Genomic DNA, 21,540 nt, shown 5'->3' on the forward strand with positions numbered 1-21,540 from the left:
ACTCATCTCTGGATCTTGAAGACAGTTTCACTGCGTTTTTCATTGTTCCGCTCTAATCAGGGACTGATTTAGACCTGGGACACCAGGTGGGTGTAATTATCAGGTAGAACAGAAAACCAGCAGTCTCCAGACCTCGTAGGGTAAGAGTTGAATACCCCTGCCCTATAGCATTCACACAGATAACGTGCTTCTGATGGATGTCTGAGCATCAAGTGTCAGGCATTTAGAGTGAAATGAATGTAGCTTTAGGAATACACTTTAGACAGGTGCAAATAATGCATTGAAAACAGCCTCTCAGTCAGCAGCTTTCCAAGCAGCACTGCTGATATAATTTCTATGCCACCAATGTATGAGACATTCCAGTCATTTTTTGGGGATGAAACAAATTAGAAATTACAGTTTGAGTAAGTAGTTATAACAGTGGTGCTGTAATGATTCTATAATAATATAAGGGGTCAGGGATGAGCAACTCCAGCCCTCGGGGTCCTTATTGGTGTCACACTTTAGCCCCAGCCGCAGCTAACACACGACTCCAATAATCAACTAATCATGATTTTCAGTTTACAATTAGTTTAAATCAGCGTTGTTTATTAGGGTTGGAGAAAAGGTGTGAAAACACTCCGGCCCCACGGACTGGAGTTGCCCATTCCTGCCCTAAGGGATCTAGTTTTTTTTAAACTACTGAAACGTGAGATAACTTCTCTAGACAACTTCTGTCTGAAATGTTCTATTATGCTAATCTTTGGGACCCCTATGGCATGCATACTTGACTTAATTTGTTAGCTTTACAGCTCCTTTCAACTCAGCAAATTGGTGCATTTGATTAACAGATTATGCCTTAATGTCGTGTCATGGTTTCTCAAGGTCCAGATAGAACATTGTAAATGAAATGTCTACCAAAGGAATACTTTCTCGAAGGCTTTTAAATAAAACATTAAAATAATATTAGTATAGGCCTCCTTGCCTATATGTCGACTTTGATGTTTTGTCAGAAAACAAGATATTTTACAATTGAGACTTCTGGCCCTGTGGCGAATGGAATTTACTTTGGATGTCTTACCTTTCACAAAGAAACCTTTGGGTTTAGCCTAATGACACAAAGTTGAATAGCCTGAATGTGCCTACAGCTTCTTCATGTTCACTATAGAATATAGACTCAGAGAAGTCTTTCTTTACCATTGGTCATTTATCTGTGCAATGGAGTACCACAGTATAAGTCATAATACCCATAACACCTAGTGATCAAACAAGGAACTGGTTCCAATTGATTTCCACCATTCATTTTTCCCATAGGGGATTTTAGAAACACTTAAAAAAGGGCTGTTTTGTATAGACTTACCCTGGCTGGACGTTTTGATAACCATGTAAATCTCTGAAGGACAAGATGACTTTTAGCAATATATTCGCCTGTCCTTACGCCCCCAAAATGTAAAGCTAATTAGCTGCTAAAATGGCTGTCATAAAGAACTACAAATGCCATGGTGACACATTGGTGCGACAGGAAACAAGCTCTAAAGAGAGCATGTTTAAAACATGAGAAAATGAACAAGAAAAGGACCTTCTGATGTTGCCCATCCATGAGCCTATAATTTGGGCTAACTGATATTAGTCATATATTAATAAGTACATAGGGAACATGTTCCAGTTTTAGACTGAATATCATATTTCCCTACATGCCCTTGTATAGCCCCTCTTTTTTGGTTATTGTGATGTGCTAAAAAAAAAAAAAGAGTTAAATACCAGACTGTTTCACGCTGCCTATCCATGCAGTAAGCTGCCAGCTTCGCAAGGCTAATTTTATTTAGCCAAACGCAAAATTAAAATGTACAAATATTCCAAACACACATTGTATGAAAGACTGTAAACATGAAATTAAAACAAAACTCAAAAAGAAAAACAAATTCAAGAGGAATGTGTTTATTACATGCCAGACGATCATCTCCTATATGCTTCAATTTGATTTATGATACTCTTCACCATTCACCCTCAACATCTCAACAGGTAGCCCATGGAAAGTGTTTTTTAATCAAAGTCTTTAAGCTTCGATTGGAATATTATGTTGGAACATTAAAGTAGGCCTACCTGCATTTTTAAAAATGCAGACAGCTGACAATTCTCATCCCACTGAGTCACCAAACTCATTGGAGTCTTTCAACGGACATAGACATGACCTGGAAAGTTCAAGTATGTGACAAACAATAGGGCAATTACAGTGATTTTACATGAGTTTGCATTTAATTTGTTGTAGACTATACTGAACTGGAAAATGATACAGTACGTATTTGTTTCCATAAAATAGTAGAAGGTATAATACATATATCACAATGAGGTTAGCATCAGGAATCATTATAGTGTATCAAAGTGATGCTTCTAATACAGAAGATAATGGGGCAAAACATGAGTATGTATTGCCCCATTATGTATTTTCCCTTCATTAGGTCACTTTTTCTACCTAAAAATATCACTCCCATCTTGTGATGGCCATCAACCAAGGGAATAACAGTTACTGAATCAAATACTGAAGTCCTAAGAGCACGAAAGTGAATTCATGGTTTAACACACACATTCATGGTACAAAAGCTCTTCCACAATTCTCAAACAGAAGAACTTTTCATTTGAACTGGCATACAAAGAAAGAACACAGGCCTACAGTTCATTTCCAACTCATCAGCTTTTTGAAGAATAATACCAAAAATATACAAAGATAGAAAATCAACCTATGGTCAGAATGGATGTCCTGGTTCCATCAAAAATAAATACCATAATATTTTCTCTCTAATATCCCACTTCTATACCTCATGTTCTAAACATCAGGGTCTGTACTGGCTGTATTGTGATGGGACAGGGATGCTTCCAAATCGCTGTGGCGCTGCACCTAAGGCAGTTCTGAAACCTTGTGACGAAGGCATCTCTGTACCCATTCCCAGGTTCATCCCTATCCCCATCCCAGGCCGGGCTAGGTCCTGGTTGAGCATGCTGGTGTAGGGGGAGGCTCCGTAGCTGAGGCCCATGCCGTAAGGCCTTTGAGGCTGGGTGTTGGGGAGCACCACAGGGTGGACATGCCTCCCAGGGGTGTTGAAGGAGAACTCTGGCGGCGGGCTGCTGGGTTTAAACGGGGTGGAGGTGAGATGATTAATGTCCTCCGAGGGTTTGGGGGGAGGGGGGACGAAGCTAGACAGGCCCCCGTAGTCAGAGGGTCTGAGTGTGCCGGCTGGGAGCGCCTCGGCCACGAGGGAAGGCCGGATCCAGTCATCCTTGAAAATCTGAACCGTCAGCGTGGACACGAGGGTGAAGAGGCGGTTGGTCACATGGGCCAGCACCATCTGCTCGTTGGCATCCCGGCGTATTCTGACGTGGACGGAGCCAGCCTGTACAAAAATCCAGTGGAGGAGACAAGGAGTTAAAGAGACAGTCTTTGTTTACTGTACGTCCTTCCTCCCTCTCCCTCCCTCTAGTTCTCTACCTCCCTCCAGTTTGCTCGCTCGCTCACTCTCTCCCTCCCTCCCTCCCTCCCTCCCTCCCTCCCTCCAGGTCGCTCTATCCCTCCCTCCATTCCGCTCTATCCCTCCCTCCATTCCCTCTATCCCTCCCTCCATTCCCTCTATCCCTCCCTCCATTCCCTCTATCCCTCCCTCCATTCCCTCTATCCCTCCTTGCATTCCCTCTATCCCTCCCTCCATTCCTTCTATCCCTCCCTCCAGGTCCCTCTATCCCTCCCTCCATTCCCTCTATCCCTCCCTCCATTCCCTCTATCCCTCCCTCCATTCCCTCTATCCCTCCCTCCATTCTCTCTATCCCTCCATCCCTCCCTCCAGTTCGCTCTATCCCTCCCTCCAGTTCGCTCTATCCCTCCCTCCAGTTCGCTCTATCCCTCCCTCCAGTTCGCTCTATCCCTCCCTCCAGTTCGCTCTATCCCTCCCTCCAGTTCGCTCTATCCCTCCCTCCAGTTCGCTCTATCCCTCCCTCCAGTTCGCTCTATCCCTCCCTCCAGTTCGCCCTATCCCTCCCTCCAGTTCGCCCTATTTCTCGCTCCAGTTCGCTCTATCCCGCTCTGTAGTTCGCTCCCTCCCTCCAGTTCGCTCTCTTTCTCCCTCCCTCCAGTTCGCACTCTGCCTCCCTCCCTCCTGTTCGCACTCTGCCTCCCTCCCTCCCTCCTGTTCGCACTCATCCTCCCTCCCTCCAGTTCGCCATTTCGCTCGCTCTCTGCCTCCCTCCCTCCAGTTCGCCATCCTCGCTCGCTCCCTCCCTCCAGTTCGCCAACTTGCTCGCTCCCTCCCTCCCTCGTTCTCTGCCTCCCTCCCTCCAGGCCTCTGCCTCCCTCCCTCCCTCCAGGCCTCTGCCTCCCTCCCTCCAGGTCGCTCTATCCCTCCCTCCAGGTCGCACCCCCCAGTTCGCTCTATCCCTCCCCCCAGTTCGCTCTATCCCTCCCCCCAGGTCGCTCTATCCCTCCCCCCAGGTCGCTCTATCCCTCCCCCAGGTCGCTCTATCCCTCCCCCAGGTCGCTCTATCCCTCCCCCCAGGTCGCTCTATCCCTCCCTCCAGTTCGCCCTATCCCTCCCTCCAGTTCGCCCTATCCCTCCCTCCAGTTCGCCCTATCCCTCCCTCCAGTTCGCCCTATCCCTCGCTCCAGTTCGCCCTATTTCTGGCTCCAGTTCGCTCCCTCCTTCCAGTTCGCGCTCCAGTTCGCTCCCTCCTTCCAGTTCGCACTCTGCCTCCCTCCCTCCTGTTCGCACTCTGCCTCCCTCCCTCCTGTTCGCACTCTGCCTCCCTCCCTCCTGTTCGCACTCTGCCTCCCTCCCTCCTGTTCGCACTCTGCCTCCCTCCCTCCTGTTCGCACTCTGCCTCCCTCCCTCCTGTTCGCACTCTGCCTCCCTCCCCTCCTGTTCGCACTCTGCCTCCCTCCCTCCTGTTCGCACTCTGCCTCCCTCCCTCCTGTTCGCACTCTGCCTCCCTCCCTCCTGTTCGCACTCTGCCTCCCTCCCTCCTGTTCGCACTCTGCCTCCCTCCCTCCTGTTCGCACTCTGCCTCCCTCCCTCCTGTTCGCACTCTGCCTCCCTCCCTCCTGTTCGCACTCTGCCTCCCTCCCTCCTGTTCGCACTCTGCCTCCCTCCTGTTCGCACTCTGCCTCCCTCCAGTTCCCACTCTGCCTCCCTCCAGTTCCCACTCTGCCTCCCTCCTGTTCGCACTCTGCCTCCCTCCTGTTCGCACTCTGCCTCCCTCCAGTTCCCACTCTGCCTCCCTCCAGTTCCCACTCTGCCTCCCTCCAGTTCGCACTCTGCCTCTCTCCTTCCAGTTCGCCATCTCGCTCGCTCTCTGCCTCCCTCCCTCCAGTTCGCCATCTCGCTTGCTCCCTCCCTCCAGTTCGCCAACTCGCTCGCTCCCTCCCTCCAGTTCTCTGCCTCCCTCCCTGCCTCGTTCGTTCTCTGCCTCCCTCCCTCCAGGTCTCTGCCTCCCTCCCTCCAGGCCTCTGCCTCCCTCCCTCCAGGCCTCTGCCTCCCTCCCTCCAGGCCTCTGCCTCCCTCCCTCCCTCCAGGCCTCTGCCTCCCTCCCTCCCTCCAGGCCTCTGCCTCCCTCCCTCCCTCCAGGCCTCTGCCTCCCTCCCTCCCTCCAGGCCTCTGCCTCCCTCCCTCCCTCCAGGCCTCTGCCTCCCTCCCTCCAGGCCTCTGCCTCCCTCCCTCCCTCCAGGCCTCTGCCTGCCTCCCTCCCTCCCTCCCTCCAGGTCTCTGCCTCCTTCCCTCCAGGCCTCTGCCTCCCTCCCTCCAGTTCGCCATCTTGCTCTCTCGCTACCTCACTCCAGTTCGCCATCTCGCTCGTTCCCTCCCACCAAATCTCTCCCTCCCTCCAGTTCGCCCCAGTTCCCTCCCTCCCTCCAGTTCACCCCCTCCGTCCAGTTCACCCCTCGCACTAGTTCGCTCCCTCCCTCCCACAAGATCTCTCGCTCCCTCCAGTTCTATATCTCCCCCCTCCCACAAGTTCTCGCTCTCCCTCCCCAGCTCCCTCCAGCTCACTCTTTCCATTCCACCCTCCCTCCCACAAGTTCTCTCCCTCCCTCCAGCTCACTCTTTCCATCCCACCCACCCTCCCTCCCTCCCACCAGTTCTTTCCCTCCCTCCCTCCAGTTTGCTCTATCCCTCCATCCAGTTCACTCTATCCCTCCCTCCCTTCCTTCCTCCAGCTCACTCTTTCCATCCGACCCTCCCTCCCACCAGTTTCTTTCCCCCCCACCAGTTAGCTACATTCCTCCCTCCCACCAGTTTGTTACATTCCTCCATCACACCAGTTCGCTACATCCCTCCCTCCCTCCAGTTCTGACTCCCTCCAATTATCTGCCTCGCTCCCTCACTCCCTCCCTCTCTCCAGGTCCCTCCCTCTCGCCCAGTTCCCTCCCTCCAATTCTATCCATCCCTCCCTCCTAACAGTTCTTTGCCTCCCTCCAGATCTCTGCCTTCCACAAGTTGACTCACTCCCTCCCTCCTTCCCCAGTTCTCTCCCTCCCTCCCTCCCTTCCTTCAGCTCACTCTTTCCATCCCTCTCTCCCTCTCACCAGTTCTTTCCCTCCCACCAGTTCTCTCCCTCCCACCCACCAGTTCGCTACATCCCTCCCTCCCACCAGTTCTCTCCCTCCCACCCTCCAGGTCGCTCTATCCCTCCCTCCAGGTCGCTCTATCCCTCCCTCCAGTTCCCTCTATCCCTCCCTCCAGGTCGCTCTATCCCTCCCTCCAGGTCGCTCTATCCCTCCCTCCATTCCCTCTATCCCTCCCTCCATTCCCTCTATCCCTCCTCCATTCCCTCTATCCCTCCCTCCATTCCCTCTATCCCTCCCTCCATTCCCTCTATCCCTCCCTCCATTCCCTCTATCCCTCCCTCCATTCCCTCTATCCCTCCCTCCATTCCCTTATCCCTCCCTCCATTCCCTCTATCCCTCCCTCCATTCCCTCTAATCCCTCCCTCCAGGTCGCTCTATCCCTCCCTCCATTCCCTCTATCCCTCCCTCCATTCCCTCTATCCCTCCCTCCATTCCCTCTATCCCTCCCTCCATTCCCTCTATCCCTCCCTCCATTTTCTCTATCCCTCCCTCCAGGTCGCTCTATCCCCTCCATCCAGTTCGCTCTATCCCTCCATCCAGTTCGCTCTATCCCTCCCTCCAGTTCGCCCTATCCCTCCCTCCAGTTTCGCCCTATCCCTCCCTCCAGTTCGCCCTATCCCTCCCTCCAGTTCGCCTATCCCTCCCTCCCAGTTCGCCCTATTTCTCGCTCCAGTTCGCTCTATCCCGCTCTGTAGTTCACTCCCTCCCTCCAGTTCGCTCTCTCTGCCTCCCTCCCTCCTGTTTGCACTCTGCCTCCCTCCCTCCTGTTTGCACTCTGCCTCCCTCCCTCCTGTTTGCACTCTGCCTCCCTCCCTCCTGTTTGCACTCTGCCTCCCTCCCTCCTGTTTGCACTCTGCCTCCCTCCCTCCTGTTTGCACTCTGCCTCCCTCCCTCCTGTTTGCACTCTGCCTCCCTCCCTCCTGTTTGCACTCTGCCTCCCTCCCTCCTGTTTGCACTCTGCCTCCCTCCCTCCTGTTCGCACTCTGCCTCCCTCCCTCCTGTTCGCACTCTGCCTCCCTCCCTCCTGTTCGCACTCTGCCTCCCTCCCTCCTGTTTGCACTCTGCCTCCCTCCCTCCTGTTTGCACTCTGCCTCCCTCCCTCCTGTTTGCACTCTGCCTCCCTCCCTCCTGTTTGCACTCTGCCTCCCTCCCTCCTGTTTGCACTCTGCCTCCCTCCCTCCTGTTTGCACTCTGCCTCCCTCCCTCCTGTTTGCACTCTGCCTCCCTCCCTCCTGTTTGCACTCTGCCTCCCTCCCTCCTGTTTGCACTCTGCCTCCCTCCCTCCTGTTTGCACTCTGCCTCCCTCCCTCCTGTTTGCACTCTGCTGCCTCCCTCCCTCCTGTTTGCACTCTGCCTCCCTCCCTCCTGTTTGCACTCTGCCTCCCCTCCCTCCTGTTTGCACTCTGCCTCCCTCCCTCCTGTTTGCACTCTGCCTCCCTCCCTCCTGTTTGCACTCTGCCTCCCTCCCTCCTGTTTGCACTCTGCCTCCCTCCCTCCTGTTTGCACTCTGCCTCCCTCCCTCCTGTTGCACTCTGCCTCCCTCCCTCCTGTTTGCACTCTGCCTCCCTCCCTCCTGTTTGCACTCTGCCTCCCTCCCTCCTGTTTGCACTCTGCCTCCCTCCATCCTGTTTGCACTCTGCCTCCCTCCCTCCAGTTCCCACTCTGCCTGCCTCCCTCCAGTTCCCACTCTGCCTCCCTCCAGTTCCCACTCTGCCTCCCTCCAGTTCCCACTCTGCCTCCCTCCAGTTCCCACTCTGCCTCCCTCCAGTTCCCACTCCGCCTCCCTCCAGTTCCCACTCCGCCTCCCTCCAGTTCCCACTCTGCCTCTCTCCTTCCAGTTCGCCATCCTCGCTCGCTCTCTGCCTCCCTCCCTCCAGTTCGCCATCTCGCTTGCTCCCTCCCTCCAGTTCGCCAACTCGCTCGCTCCCTCCCTCCAGTTCTCTGCCTCCCTCCCTCCTGTTTGCACTCTGCCTCCCTCCCTCCCTCCAGGCCTCTGCCTCCCTCCCTCCCTCCAGGCCTCTGCCTCCCTCCAGGCCTCTGCCTCCCTCCCGGCCTCTGCCTCCCTCCCGGCCTCCCTCCCTCCCTCCCTCCCTCCCTCCCTCCCTCCCTCCCTCCATTCCCTCTATCCCTCCCTCCCATTCCCTCTATCCTCCCTCCCTCCTCATTCCCTCTATCCCTCCCTCCATTCCCTCTATCCCTCCCTCCATCCCCCCTCCAAGTCGCTCTATCCCTCCCTCCAGGTCGCACCCTCCAGTTCGCTCTAATCCCTCCCTCCAGTTCGCTCTATCCCTCCCTCCAGTTCGCCCTATCCCTCCCTCCAGTTCGCCCTATCCCTCCCTCCAGTTTCGCCCTATCCCTCGCTCCAGTTCGCCCTATTTCTCGCTCCAGTTCGCTCCCTCCCTCCTGTTCGCACTCTGCCTCCCTCCCTCCTGTTCGCACTCTGCCTCCCTCCCTCCTGTTCGCACTCTGCCTCCCTCCCTCCTGTTCGCACTCTGCCTCCCTCCCTCCTGTTCGCACTCTGCCCCCCTCCCTCCTGCCCCCCTCCCTCCTGTTCGCACTCTGCCTCCCTCCCTCCTGTTCGCACTCTGCCTCCCTCCCTCCTGTTCGCACTCTGCCTCCCTCCCTCCTGTTTCGCACTCTGCCTCCCTCCCTCCTGTTCGCACTCTGCCTCCCTCCCTCCTGTTCGCACTCTGCCTCCCTCCCTCCTGTTCGCACTCTGCCTCCCTCCCTCCTGTTCGCACTCTGCCTCCCTCCCTCCTGTTCGCACTCTGCCCCCTCCCTCCTGCCCCCCTCCCTCCTGTTCGCACTCTGCCTCCCTCCCTCCAGTTTCCCACTCTGGCCTCCCTCCCTCCAGTTCCCACTCTGCCTCCCTCCCTCCAGTTCCCACTCTGCCTCCCTCCCTCCAGTTCCCACTCTGCCTCCCTCCCTCCAGTTCCCACTCTGCCTCCCTCCAGTTCCCACTCTGCCTCCCTCCAGTTCCCACTCTGCCTCCCTCCAGTTCCCACTCTGCCTCCCTCCAGTTCCCACTCTGCCTCCCTCCAGTTCCCACTCTGCCTCTCTCCTTCCAGTTCGCCATCTCGCTCACTCTCTGCCTCCCTCCCTCCAGTTCGCCATCTCGCTTGCTCCCTCCCTCCAGTTCGCCAACTCGCTCGCTCCCTCCCTCCAGTTCTCTGCCTCCCTCCCTGCCTCGTTCGTTCTCTGCCTCCCTCCCTGCCTCGTTCGTTCTCTGCCTCCCTCCCTCCAGGCCTCTGCCTCCCTCCCTCCCTCCAGGCCTCTGCCTCCCTCCCTCCCTCCAGGCCTCTGCCTCCCTCCCTCCAGGCCTCTGCCTCCCTCCCTCCAGGCCTCTGCCTCCCTCCCTCCAGGCCTCTGCCTCCCTCCCTCCAGGCCTCTGCCTCCCTCCCTCCAGGCCTCTGCCTCGCTCCCTCCAGGCCTCTGCCTCCCTCCCTCCAGGCCTCTCCCTCCCTCCAGGTCTCTGCCTCCTTCCCTCCAGGCCTCTGCCTCCTTCCCTCCAGGCCTCTGCCTCCCTCCCTCCCTCCAGTTCGCCATCTTGCTCTCTCGCTACCCTCACTCCAGTTCGCCATCTCGCTCGTTCCCATCCCACCAAATCTCTCCCTCCCTCCCTCCAGTTCGCCCCAGTTCCCTCCCTCCCTCCAGTTCACCCCCTCCGTCCAGTTCACCCCTCGCACTAGTTCGCTCCCTCCCTCCCTCCCACAAGATCTCTCGCTCCCTCCCCAGCTCCCTCCAGCTCACTCTTTCCATCCCACAAGTTCTCTCCCTCCCTCCAGCTCACTCTTTCCATCCCACCCACCCTCCCTCCCACCAGTTCTTTCCCTCCCTCCCTCCAGTTTGCTCTATCCCTCCATCCAGTTCACTCTATCCAGTTCTCTGCCTCCCTACAGTTCTCTGCTTCACTTCCTCCCACCAGTTCTCTGCCTTGCTCCCTCCTTCCCTCCAGTTCTCTGCCTCCCTCCCAGTCTCTCTCCAGTTCGCTCCACCCCTCCCACCCAGTTCCCTCCCGCCCTCTCTCCAGTTCCCTCCCGCCCTCTCTCCAGTTCCCTCTCTCTACAAGTTCTCGCTCCCCTCTCCAGTTCTCACTCCCTCCCTCCCTCACCCCAGTTCCCTCCCTCCCTCACCCCAGTTCCCTCTCTCCCTCCAGTTTGCTTCCTCCCACAAGTTCTCGCTCCCTCCCTCCAGTTCTCTGCCTCGCTCCCTCCCTCCCCTCAGTTCGCTCCCTCCAGTTCTCTCGCTCCCTCCCTCCAGTTCTCTGCCTCGCTCACTCCATCCATCCTCCAGTACCCTCCCTCCCTCCAGTTCTCCTGCCTCGCTACATCGCTCCAGTTTGCCCCCCACCTCCAGTTCGCTCCATCCCTCCCGCCAAGGTCCCTCCCTCCCTCTAGTTCTCTCCCTCTACTTCCCTCCCTCCCTCATCCCTCTCCCCCTCCCTTACCTCTAGTTGTCTCCCTCCCGCGCCCCTAATAGTTGTCTCCCTCCCGCCCTCTCTCCAGTTCCCTCTCTCTCCCTCCAGTTCGCTTCCTCCCACAAGTTCTCGCTCCCTCCCTCCAGTTCTCTGCCTCGCTCCCGCCCTCCCCTCTCACCAGCTCTCCCTCCCTCCCCTCAGTTTGCTCCCTTGCTCCGTCCAGTTCTCTCGCTCCCTCCCCCCAGTTTGCTCCTCTTTCCCTCCAGTTCACTCCCTCCCTCCCGCCCCCTCTCCAGTTCACTCCCTCCCTCCCGCCTAGTTCACTCCCTCCCTCCCACCAACCCATCCAGTTCCCTCTCTCCATCCCCCAAGTTCGCTGCCTCCCTCCCTTCAGTTCTCTGCCTCCCTCCCTTCAGTTCTCTGCCTCCCTCCCTTCAGTTCTCTGCCTCCCTCCCTTCAGTTCTCCGCCTCCCTCCCTTCAGTTCTCCGCCTCCCTCCCTTCAGTTCTCTGCCTCCCTCCCTTCAGTTCTCTGCCTCCCTCCCTCCCTTCATCCTTCCTCCAGTACCCTCCCTCCCTCCCTCCAGTTCTCTGCCTCGCTCCATCCCTCCAGTTCGCCCCCCCCCCCCCAGTTCGCTCCATCCCTCCCGCCAAGGTCCCTCCCTCCCTCTAGTTCCCTCCCTCTCATCCTTCTAGTTTCCTCCCTCCCTCTAGCTGTCTCCCTCCTGCTCCCTATAGTTCTACCTCCCTCCCTCCCTCCCTCCAGTTCTCTCCCTCTACTTCCCCCCCTCCCTCATCCCTCTCCCTCCCTCCCTTACCTCTAGTTGTCTCCCTCCCGCGCCCCTAATAGTTGTCTCCCTCCCTCCAGTTCGCTTCCTCCCACAAGTTCTCGCTACCTCCATCCAGTTCTCTGCCTCCCACCAGCTCTCCCCCCCTCCCCTCAGTTCGCTCCCTTGCTCCCTCCAGTTCTCTCTCCCCCTCCCTCCAGTTTGCTGCCTCGCTCCCTCCTTCCGTCCAGTTCACTCCCTCCCTCCCGCCACATCTCCAGTTCGTTCCCTCCCTCCCACCAACCCCTCCAGTTCCCTCTCTCCATCCCTCCAGTTCGCTGCCTCCCTCTCTAGTTCTCTGCCTCCCTTTCTACAGTTCTCTGCCTCCCTCTCTACAGTTCTCTTGCTCCCCCAGTTCTCTCGCTCCCTCCCTCCAATTCTCTGCCTCGCTCCCTCCATCCTTTCCTCCAGTACCCTCCCTCCAGTTCTCTGCCTCGCTGAATCCCTCCAGTTCGCCCCCCCCTCCAGTTCGCTCCATCCCTCCCGCCAAGGTCCCTCCCTCTCTCATCCTTCTAGTTTCCTCCCTCCCTCTAGTTGTCTCCCTCCTGCTCCCTCTACTTCCCTCCCTCCCTCCTCCCCTCTAGTTCTCTCCCTCCCTCCCTTACCTCTAGTTGTCTCCCTCCCGCGCCCCTAATAGTTGTCTCCCTCCCTCCCTCTAGTTCCCTCACTCCCTCCCTCTCGCTCCCTCTAGTTCCCTCACTCCCTCCCTCCACTTCTTTCCCTCCCTCCCTCTACTTCTCTCCCTCCCTCCCTCCCTCTACTGCTCTCCCTGCCTCCCTCCCTCTACTTCTCTCCCTCCCTCTACTTCTCTCTCTCTCCCTCCCTCCCTCCCTCCCTCCCTCCCTCCCTCCCTCCCTCCCTCCCTCCCTCCCTCCCTCCCTCTACTTCTCTCCCTCCCTCTACTTCTCTCCCTCCCTCCCTCCACTTCTCTCCCTCCCTCCCTCCCTCCCTCTACTTCTCTCCCTCCCTCCCTCCCTCCCTCTACTTCTCTCCCTCCCTCCCCCTCTCTACTTCTCTCCCTCCCTCCCCCTCTCTACTTCTCTCCCTCCCTCCCCCTCTCCCTCATCCCTCTCTAGTTTCCTCCCTTCCACCCTCCAGTTGTCTCCCTTCCACCCTCCAGTTGTCTCCCTTCCACCCTCCAGTTGTCTCCCTTCCACCCTCCAGTTGTCTCCCTTCCACCCTCCAGTTGTCTCCCTTCCACCCTCCAGTTGTCTCCCTTCCACCCTCCAGTTGTCTCCCTTCCACCCTCCAGTTGTCTCCCTTCCACCCTCCAGTTGTCTCCCTCCCTCTACTGGCAGTACCCTAGGGTATTGAGTCTGGTGAGAACAGTGTGGCAACTGGGCACGGCAGCAACACCACTGGATAAACTTAGTCCACACAGCTCCCTCCCTCCCTCTAGTCATCTCGCTTCCTCCTAGTTCCCTCCTTCCATCCCTCCTGCCAGCCATCCCTCTAGCTCCCTCCCTCCCCCCTCTAATTCCCTCCTTCCCCCCCTCGAGTTCCGTCCCTCCCCCCTCGAGTTCCCTCCCACTCTACTGGCAGTACCCTAGGGTATACAGTCTGGCGAGAACAGTGTGTCAACTGGGCACAGCAGCAACACTACTGGATAAACTTAGTCCACACAGCAATTAGCACAGCTAAGAAGCTGGCCTTTTTATCTATATGACAGAAGTGATGCTGTTATTGCATAATGTTACCATTATATTACGCTGCTTTTAGGCAGAGTGCAAATATGTGTTATTTCAGTGAATGAGATTTAACATCGCAGCAGACCAGACAGAATCTGTATTTAATTCCCTAATTCATTCTTACGTGAAGCAACATTTTTAGAGCCACAGACTGAATAATTCACATCTCAGGCGTTTCAATGAAACCAGAGTGACTACATTTCTGTCTTTATGTGATATACCATCTGTCTCTATGCGATATACCATCTGTCTTTATGCGATATACCATCTGTCTTTATGCGATATACCATCTGTCTTTATGCTATATACCATTTCTGTCTTTATGCTATATACCATTTCTGTCTTTATGCTATTTACCATTTATGTCCTTATGCTATATACCCTGTATTGAAGTGTGATGTGACTTCTGTCTTTTTGTGTGACTACTCAGTCTTTACAATTGAAATGAAATAACATGGCCTCCTGGAGGCAGGAGACGAGAGAAATTTCCCCTCACCGACACAGGACTGTTTAATTAAACTGGCATCTGACCTTTGATATCTACAGCATGCTTCTTGGACACAAAGGAATACATGGGACTATGCTTGTGTAAGGCAATCTAGTACATGATCATATCACCCTAACCCTATCATTTAGAAATAAGCAATGCATTCCTGTCAGTCAAAAACAAGTTGGAGGCAGTTAAAAGTCTTAAATCAACAGAGAAATTGCAACGCATGAGAAACTTGTCCCCTTTTCATTTGAGTGAGCAAATCCTTGCCAATTGTTCGTAAACAACAAGGGGGCCACTAAACTAAATGATGAGGGTGAGTGGCGTTCTCTTTGTGTTCCTGGCATCTGGTGGGGGGAGCCGGCAGAGGAAACAGAGCGTGGTGCATAGCACTGGGAGTCTGCTGGGTAAAATGAGGACAACAGTGACAAAACCATAATGACGTACCAGAGAGCCAAAGCCAACCGTCCAGAAGTGCTCGTTACGGACCTCCAGGACCCCCTCCAGAGTGGAGACCTGATGGGGGAGAACATACAGTTTTACACATGTACAGTGGGAGAGAGGCCATGAGGGCAAAGACTGACAACTTCCTATCAACGGTTGTAGGGACCAGTTGACCGTGTAACCCCAGTCAACTGGCATGGTTTGGAAAAACTATAACTAGATCTATTTAGAACATGGATAGGATCCCAATCAGGATAGGATCCCAACAATAGGATCCCAATCAGGATAGGATCCCAACAATAGGATCCCAATCAGGATAGGATCCCAACAATAGGATCCCAATCAGGATAGGATCCCAACAATAGGATCCCAATCAGGATAGGATCCCAACAATAGGATCCCAACAATAGGATCCCAATCAGGATAGGATCCCAACAATAGGATCCCAAAGGCTGTAGGGAATCATTGTAAGTTGTTGCACACTGTGAAAAACACAACAAATCTAAAATATAAAACAGAGACCAAAATTGGCAACAATGCATGTGGTACATGTAAAATGTTTTGCTGTCTTTAGGCAGTGAAACCAATAGGACGGGCTTGACCTATAGTAATAGAAAAGAGGTCAATGAGGACAACCCTCTGCAAACACATCACTGAGTGTCATTAGGAGTAAAGATGAGAAGTCCCCATTGGCTACCAACTTTGCCTTCCGCAACCATAGGGAAAACAGAATAAAAAATAAAAAGTAATTCCGTTGAGTAAAGCCTTAAAAAGGACAGTTGAAAGAATAATGAAGTGTAAACCCCGGCACTGCATGATAAAAAGCTGAGGGACGGAGCTGGAGAAATGTAACCCCTCTGAAATTCATAGACAGAGCTATAGATGCAAACACTGACCATCCATGATATCAAAGTCATAGTTTTAACCATGTTGAGGCTACATAGTGTTTATTTACATTTACTTTCTTACGAACATTGGAGTAAAACAAGCTAATAGTTTGGGTTCTGATGGGGTACGACAGTTGAACTAAGCTCATGAGGTTATATTCAAGAATCAAATGGGTACATATCATTCATTTATACGTTTTTTAAAAAAAATGGATGAAACAGCAGATTGCTCTTTTAATGAGGAAATAACCTGTTTTCTGTAAACGGTTTGATCACTATGTAAATATCCCTGTATTATGTAAATAGTTGATATGTATTCCGTCTCACATGTCTTATTTTTAACATGTATTTCATGTCTAGCTGTAGCATTATATGAACATTCCATTAACCTTGTTATATTGTTATAATTAGGATTACTTCACTAGGGTTGTCCTCATTTGACCTCCCATCCTGTTTCTAAGGGACAATCTTGGACTGGAAAAAAAACAAAGCATTGACCGTCCCCACACCCCCACTTGTTTTGAAAAATACCTGAGGGATGGTGCTGGAGAAGTGTAACCACTCAGATTTGTAGACAGAGCGATATATGCAAGGACTGACCATCCTCGTGATTAAAATGACAATTTATGTTGTATTCCCACACATCTGTAAATGAAAGCAGATGTTACTCAACCCATATGAGTGTTCTAAGTCTTACCTCTCTGAGCAATTTGTCAAGCTGACCGATGACATGGGATGGAGTGGTCTAAAGAGGAGAGCACAACGCAAACACAGCACAAAGTCCAATAAGTCAATTAGTTACGGAGTTGAATTCCATCAAAGAACATACTCTCTTACAACAAACAGTGCGAGCCAAACAGAATTTGGACCGAACATATCTCACAATCATTCCAAGAGATAAGTATTGAGTTATGGTTGTCTGATCCACGTCACGTCCAAAAGAGAATTCAACGATCCAGTCCAGTTTAGACTGTGGACCTGTTTGGATAGCCTACCTGAAGGAGCACCTTCCCGCTGTACACACTCATAGGATACATGGTGCCAAAGATCATGAGGCCAATGGCCACCGCCGAGGCCGTGTCCACAGCATTGTAATTACTGCAGTCAGAGAGTTATAAAATTAGGAGCACATACACTATTTGCAGTGCCTTCAGAAAGTATTTATACTCCTTAATTTATTCCACATTTTGTTGTTTCTCACCCATCTACACACAATACTACACACAATACCCCTATAATGACAAAGTGGAAAATTTGTTCAAAGGTATTGAAAATGAAACACAGAAATATCTAATTTACACAACTATTCACACCTCTGAGTCAATACATGTTAGAATCACCTTTGGCAGTGATTACAGCTGTGAGTAAGAGCTTTGCACACCTGGATGTACAATATATGCACATTCTGTCAAATTGGTTGTTGATCATTGGTAGTCAGCCATTTTCAAGTCTTGCCATAGATTTTCAAGATGATTTAAGTCAAAACTGTAGTTAGGCCACTCAGGAACATTCAATATCATCTTGGTAAGCAACTCCAGTATTTGGTCTTGTGTTTTAGGCTATTGTCCTGGTGAAAGGTGAATTTGTCTCCCAGTGTCTGTTAGAAAGCAGACAGAACCAGGTTTTCCTCTAGGATTTTGCCTGTGCTTAGCTCTATTCTGTTTCTTTGTTTCCTAAATAAATCCCTTGTTTTTGCAGATGACAAGCATACCCATAACATGATGCAGCCACCACTATGCTTGAAAATATGAAGAGTGGTACTCAGTGATGTGTTGGCTTTACCCCAAACATAATACTTCATATTCAGGACATAAATGTAATTTCTTTGCAACATTTTTTGCAGTTTTACTTTAGTGCCTTATTGCAAACAGGATGCATATTTTGGAATATTTTTATTCAATACAGACTTCCTTTTCACTGTCATTTAGGTTAGTTTTGTGGTGTAACTACAATGTTGTTGATCCATCCTCAGTTCTCCCATCACAGCCATTAAACTCTGTTTTATAGTCACCTTTGGTCTCATGGTGAAGTCCCTGAGCAGTGTCCTTCCTCTCTGGCAACGGAGTTAGGAAGGATGCCTGTATCTTTGAAATCCAAACTATAATGAATAACTTCAACATGCTCGAAGGGATATTCAATGTCTGCTTTTTGATTTTTTTTTAACCCATCTACCAATAGGTGGTCTTTTTTGAGAGGCATTGGAAAACCTCCCTGGTTGTTGTGGTGGAATCGGTGTTTGAAATTCACTGATTGACTGGACGACCTTACAGTTAATTGAATATGTGGGGTACAGAGATGAGGTAGTCATAAATTGTTAAACACTTAAACACAGAGTGAGTCCATGCAACTTATTGTGACTTGTTAAGCACATTTTTACTCCTGAACTTATTTACAGTAGACTTGCCATAAAGTGGTTGACTCAAGACATTTCAGCTTTTCATTTGGATTTGTAAACATTTTTAAAAACACTGACATTAAGGTGTATTGTGTATAGGCCAGTGACACAACATTTCAATCCATTTTAAAATTGAAGCTGTAGTAACATGACAAAATGTGGAAAAAGTCCAGGGGTGTGAATACTTTCTGAAGGCACTGCATGTCAGGAGTTTTCATGGAGGTTGATAACAGGAGGAGGTCACACACACACAGCAGGCAGATAAAGGCTTTGTGAGAACACATTATTCAGAGTACACATTCTTCGTCATACCCAGTCTCGATTTATAACTTCCCCTGAATCCACTAACTAATGTCATTACACTGTGTCGGAGGGGTGGACTTACTTGATCTCTATGAGCATGTAGGTGATGCTGAGTGAGAGAGCTCCGGCCACGTTGATTAAGACAAATGGATTCATTCGAGGCAGGAGGACACTGCTGAGGCCAGGGATAATCCCACACAAACTGAAAACATACAAAATAAGATTACTATACAAAGCCAGTCAACCCTTCAGTTTGCTCCAAATTGATAAAAAGTGTCTAAACTGGTTAGAGTTACTTTGACAACACATATTACTAAAGGGTAACTGAAGAAATCACACAAACATTCCAAGACAGGAAGCACCTGTAATATACATATCCATCTTAAAAGTGAAAACATTAATATTGCTGAGACTAAGTGTTTGTAATGTTCCAAAAATGTGTTATATACATCCAGCACTCACATCCAGCACTCACATTTATCCAGTGTGACATCCAGCACTCACATTTATCCAGTGTGACATCCAGCACTCACATTTATCCAGTGTGACATCCAGCACTCACATTTATCCAGTGTGACATCCAGCACTCACATTTATCCAGTGTGACATCCAGCACTCACATTTATCCAGTGTGACATCCAGCACTCACATTTATCCAGTGTGACATCCAGCACTCACATTTATCCAGTGTGACATCCAGCACTCACATTTATCCAGTGTGACATCCAGCACTCACATTTATCCAGTGTGACATCCAGCACTCACATTTATCCAGTGTGACATCCAGCACTCACATTTATCCAGTGTGACATCCAGCACTCACATTTATCCAGTGTGACATCCAGCACTCACATTTAGCCCAGTTTTCTATTTGAAGTGATGTACACAGGTTTTGGCAAAGCATTTAAAAAAATAAAATAAGTCCTGATTAGTTAAATACTGAGAAGATACATTTTTTATATATATTCTTGGGACTCGTCAATGTATTATTTTATAGACAGGTGGCTGCATTCGGTCTGTGTTTTTGGATCAGATATGACATTTTCTGTTTGGAATGTGCTGCACTGTGTTCATAAATTACCAATTTCTGATCTAATTCAAATGTCTTGCTTTCATAATGCCATTGTCATATAAATGGGCATTAAACATTCATGTGTGTTGCTTTTCAGCATGCGTCTGAAAGAAATACATTGCTCTCATTTCCCAATAAAAAACAACAACAAATCCCTATAGTGAATGGAACCCCTCTTACAGCTGTTTTGAGATGAGACAGTGCGCATGGTTTACAGATCAGTCATGTGTGTTTATTCAGAAATGTTAATTCAGTGCATTAGGAGGTGTAGCCTGTCGGAGTAGGCGTGATTATATGATAGGAAGTGACGGCCTGCTCAGACAGAGGGGTGCTGTGTCTGAGACCATACAGCATACTCATCAACATCAGTAGAGGGAAACGAGTTAATTCACATTTGGCCAGCGCGACGTCGAGCACTCCCATTTGGCCAGCGTGACGTCGAGAACTCCTATTTGGCCAGCGCGACGTCGAGAACTCACATTTGGCCAGCGCGACGTCGAGAACTCACATTTGGCCAGCGTGACGTCGAGAACTCCCATTTGGCCAGCGTGACGTCGAGAACTCCCATTTGGCCAGCGCGACGTCGAGAACTCCTATTTGGCAAGCGCGACGTCGAGAACTCCCATTTGGCCAGCGCGACGTCGAGAACTCCCATTTGGCCAGCGCAACGTCGAGCACTCCCATTTGGCCAGCGCGACGTCGAGCACTCCCATTTATCCCCGTTTTCTATTTGAAGCGATGTACACAGATTTTGGCATATCAATATTTGGAATAGATCATGATTAGATAAATACTGAGAAGATGAATTCTATATACTGGTGTTTAAACTGCATCACTGTCCAACGTCAACCTCATAGAAGACATGCAAGGATACTAGTCCTCTGATGTCCAACAAGGACACAATAGGCATACTTTTTTAAAGAAAAAGCATTAACATAAAGAAGCTTGACCTCCGGTCACTCAATTTGAAGCCAACATTTTTTTGGGGGGGGTGATGGGTGAGCGGGAAGCAGGATTTACAATCCCAATAATCTCTTTATCTCCCCGCTGCAATTATATAATTTGAGTATTTGGGAAACGGTTGTGTGATTCCCTGGCCGCCTGTCTGCACAGTCTGTGCGGACAGCACTGCCTAGAGAGAGAGTAGGAAGGAAAGAGAGAGAGTAGGAGGGAGACAGAAGGAGAGAGAACACTGTGTGGATAGAGGGAGCTTTGTTCCAGAGTTTGTTTAATCCTACCCACTGGAGACAGAAATTGTGGGATTATGGTGAGACAAACAAACACTTGATATGATGTATGTTGACTATAAATACAGACTAAACGGAGTTGCCCAAATAATAGTACACCATGGACTAGCTCCAAGGGTTATATAATGTCTACCCACCAAACACCGGAAAGGCTAGTGTGGTCCACAGACATGCATGACACAATTATGGCAGATAATAAAACGATGAGTAAAAGTCATCCGGGAAATCCTGTTCACTGTGCCTTCCACTCAGATCAATCAGAACTTTACTCGGTTGTATATAATAGGTGCTGTTTCCCTAGGTAATCTGAAGTGGGTGGGATTCAGATGAGGCTGGTGGGAGGAGCTATAAGAGGACAGTCTCATTGTAAATGGCTGGAATGGGTGATTGATTCCATTCCAGCCACTATAATGAGCCCATCCTCCTATAGCTCCTCCATCAGCCTCCGCTGGTAGGATTGTATGTATATTTCTCTATTCAGGAGGGAATGTGTCAGAAAGCAACTTCATCATATTTGGGGTTTTATAAATCGATTGGGACTTCAGTCGTGGCCAACTGCACAGTCACAGAATCTTACTTCGGCCTAGTTGTGTTTCATAGAGTGCTACTGGTCTATTCTATGGGATCATGTATGTTTGTAAACATTCTCAGGTTATTATAGCCATGAGGGAATGCCTGCATAAGAAAAGCTAAATATAGCCGGCCCTGCAATGAGGTAGCGGCTTGTTTCACCTGACCTTAAGCAGCTCATTCACATATCCCATTAGGAGGTTGGGGGAGGGGGGTGTTATTTTTCAAATGAGTCCTCCTACTCTAAACATGACTCAGCCTTTTGTGATTTTCCACTTCCTGAGTGGGCAGCTTCCATACCGGGGCACCAGCAGAGACTGTAAAGGTGCAAGATGATCTCAACACTGGACTGAAACAAAACCCACCAACATTCATTATTTAGACAAAACAAGTGAGGCGATTCATCATCCTGGAAGATAGTGTATGAGGGGTGGAGAGCAGTTTCACTGCACAGTCTCCAGAGGTGACGGACAGGAGCAGGAACTGAAAGCATCCAGCAGGTCTTAACCTCAGGGCGAGGGCGCACAGCACAATATGGTGGAAGTGAAAGGGAAGATAAGAGTTTCACCTCTGACCTCTACAGGTAGGTTTGGCCTGAGGGGGTCATTTTAATCCA

General features: G+C 51.1%; 1 protein-coding gene across 1 annotated transcript in view; it reads right to left on the reverse strand.

Moving 5' to 3' along the window:
* Positions 1-1,901: 1,901 nt before the first annotated feature.
* The window catches only part of LOC109890027 (zinc transporter 6-like), a 74,796-nt gene continuing 55,157 nt past the window's right edge, over positions 1,902-21,540 (reverse strand). The window contains exons 11-15 of the mRNA XM_020481986.2: positions 18,118-18,237; positions 16,333-16,435; positions 16,035-16,082; positions 14,454-14,522; positions 1,902-3,368 (exon numbers count right to left, since the gene is read on the reverse strand). Coding sequence (XP_020337575.1) covers positions 2,811-3,368; positions 14,454-14,522; positions 16,035-16,082; positions 16,333-16,435; positions 18,118-18,237 — 898 coding nt within the window. The 3' untranslated portion in view covers positions 1,902-2,810. The remainder of the gene's footprint in view (positions 3,369-14,453; positions 14,523-16,034; positions 16,083-16,332; positions 16,436-18,117; positions 18,238-21,540) is intronic.

Source organism: Oncorhynchus kisutch, linkage group LG4 (genome assembly GCF_002021735.2).
Source record: "Oncorhynchus kisutch isolate 150728-3 linkage group LG4, Okis_V2, whole genome shotgun sequence".
Taxonomy (NCBI): domain Eukaryota; kingdom Metazoa; phylum Chordata; class Actinopteri; order Salmoniformes; family Salmonidae; genus Oncorhynchus; species Oncorhynchus kisutch.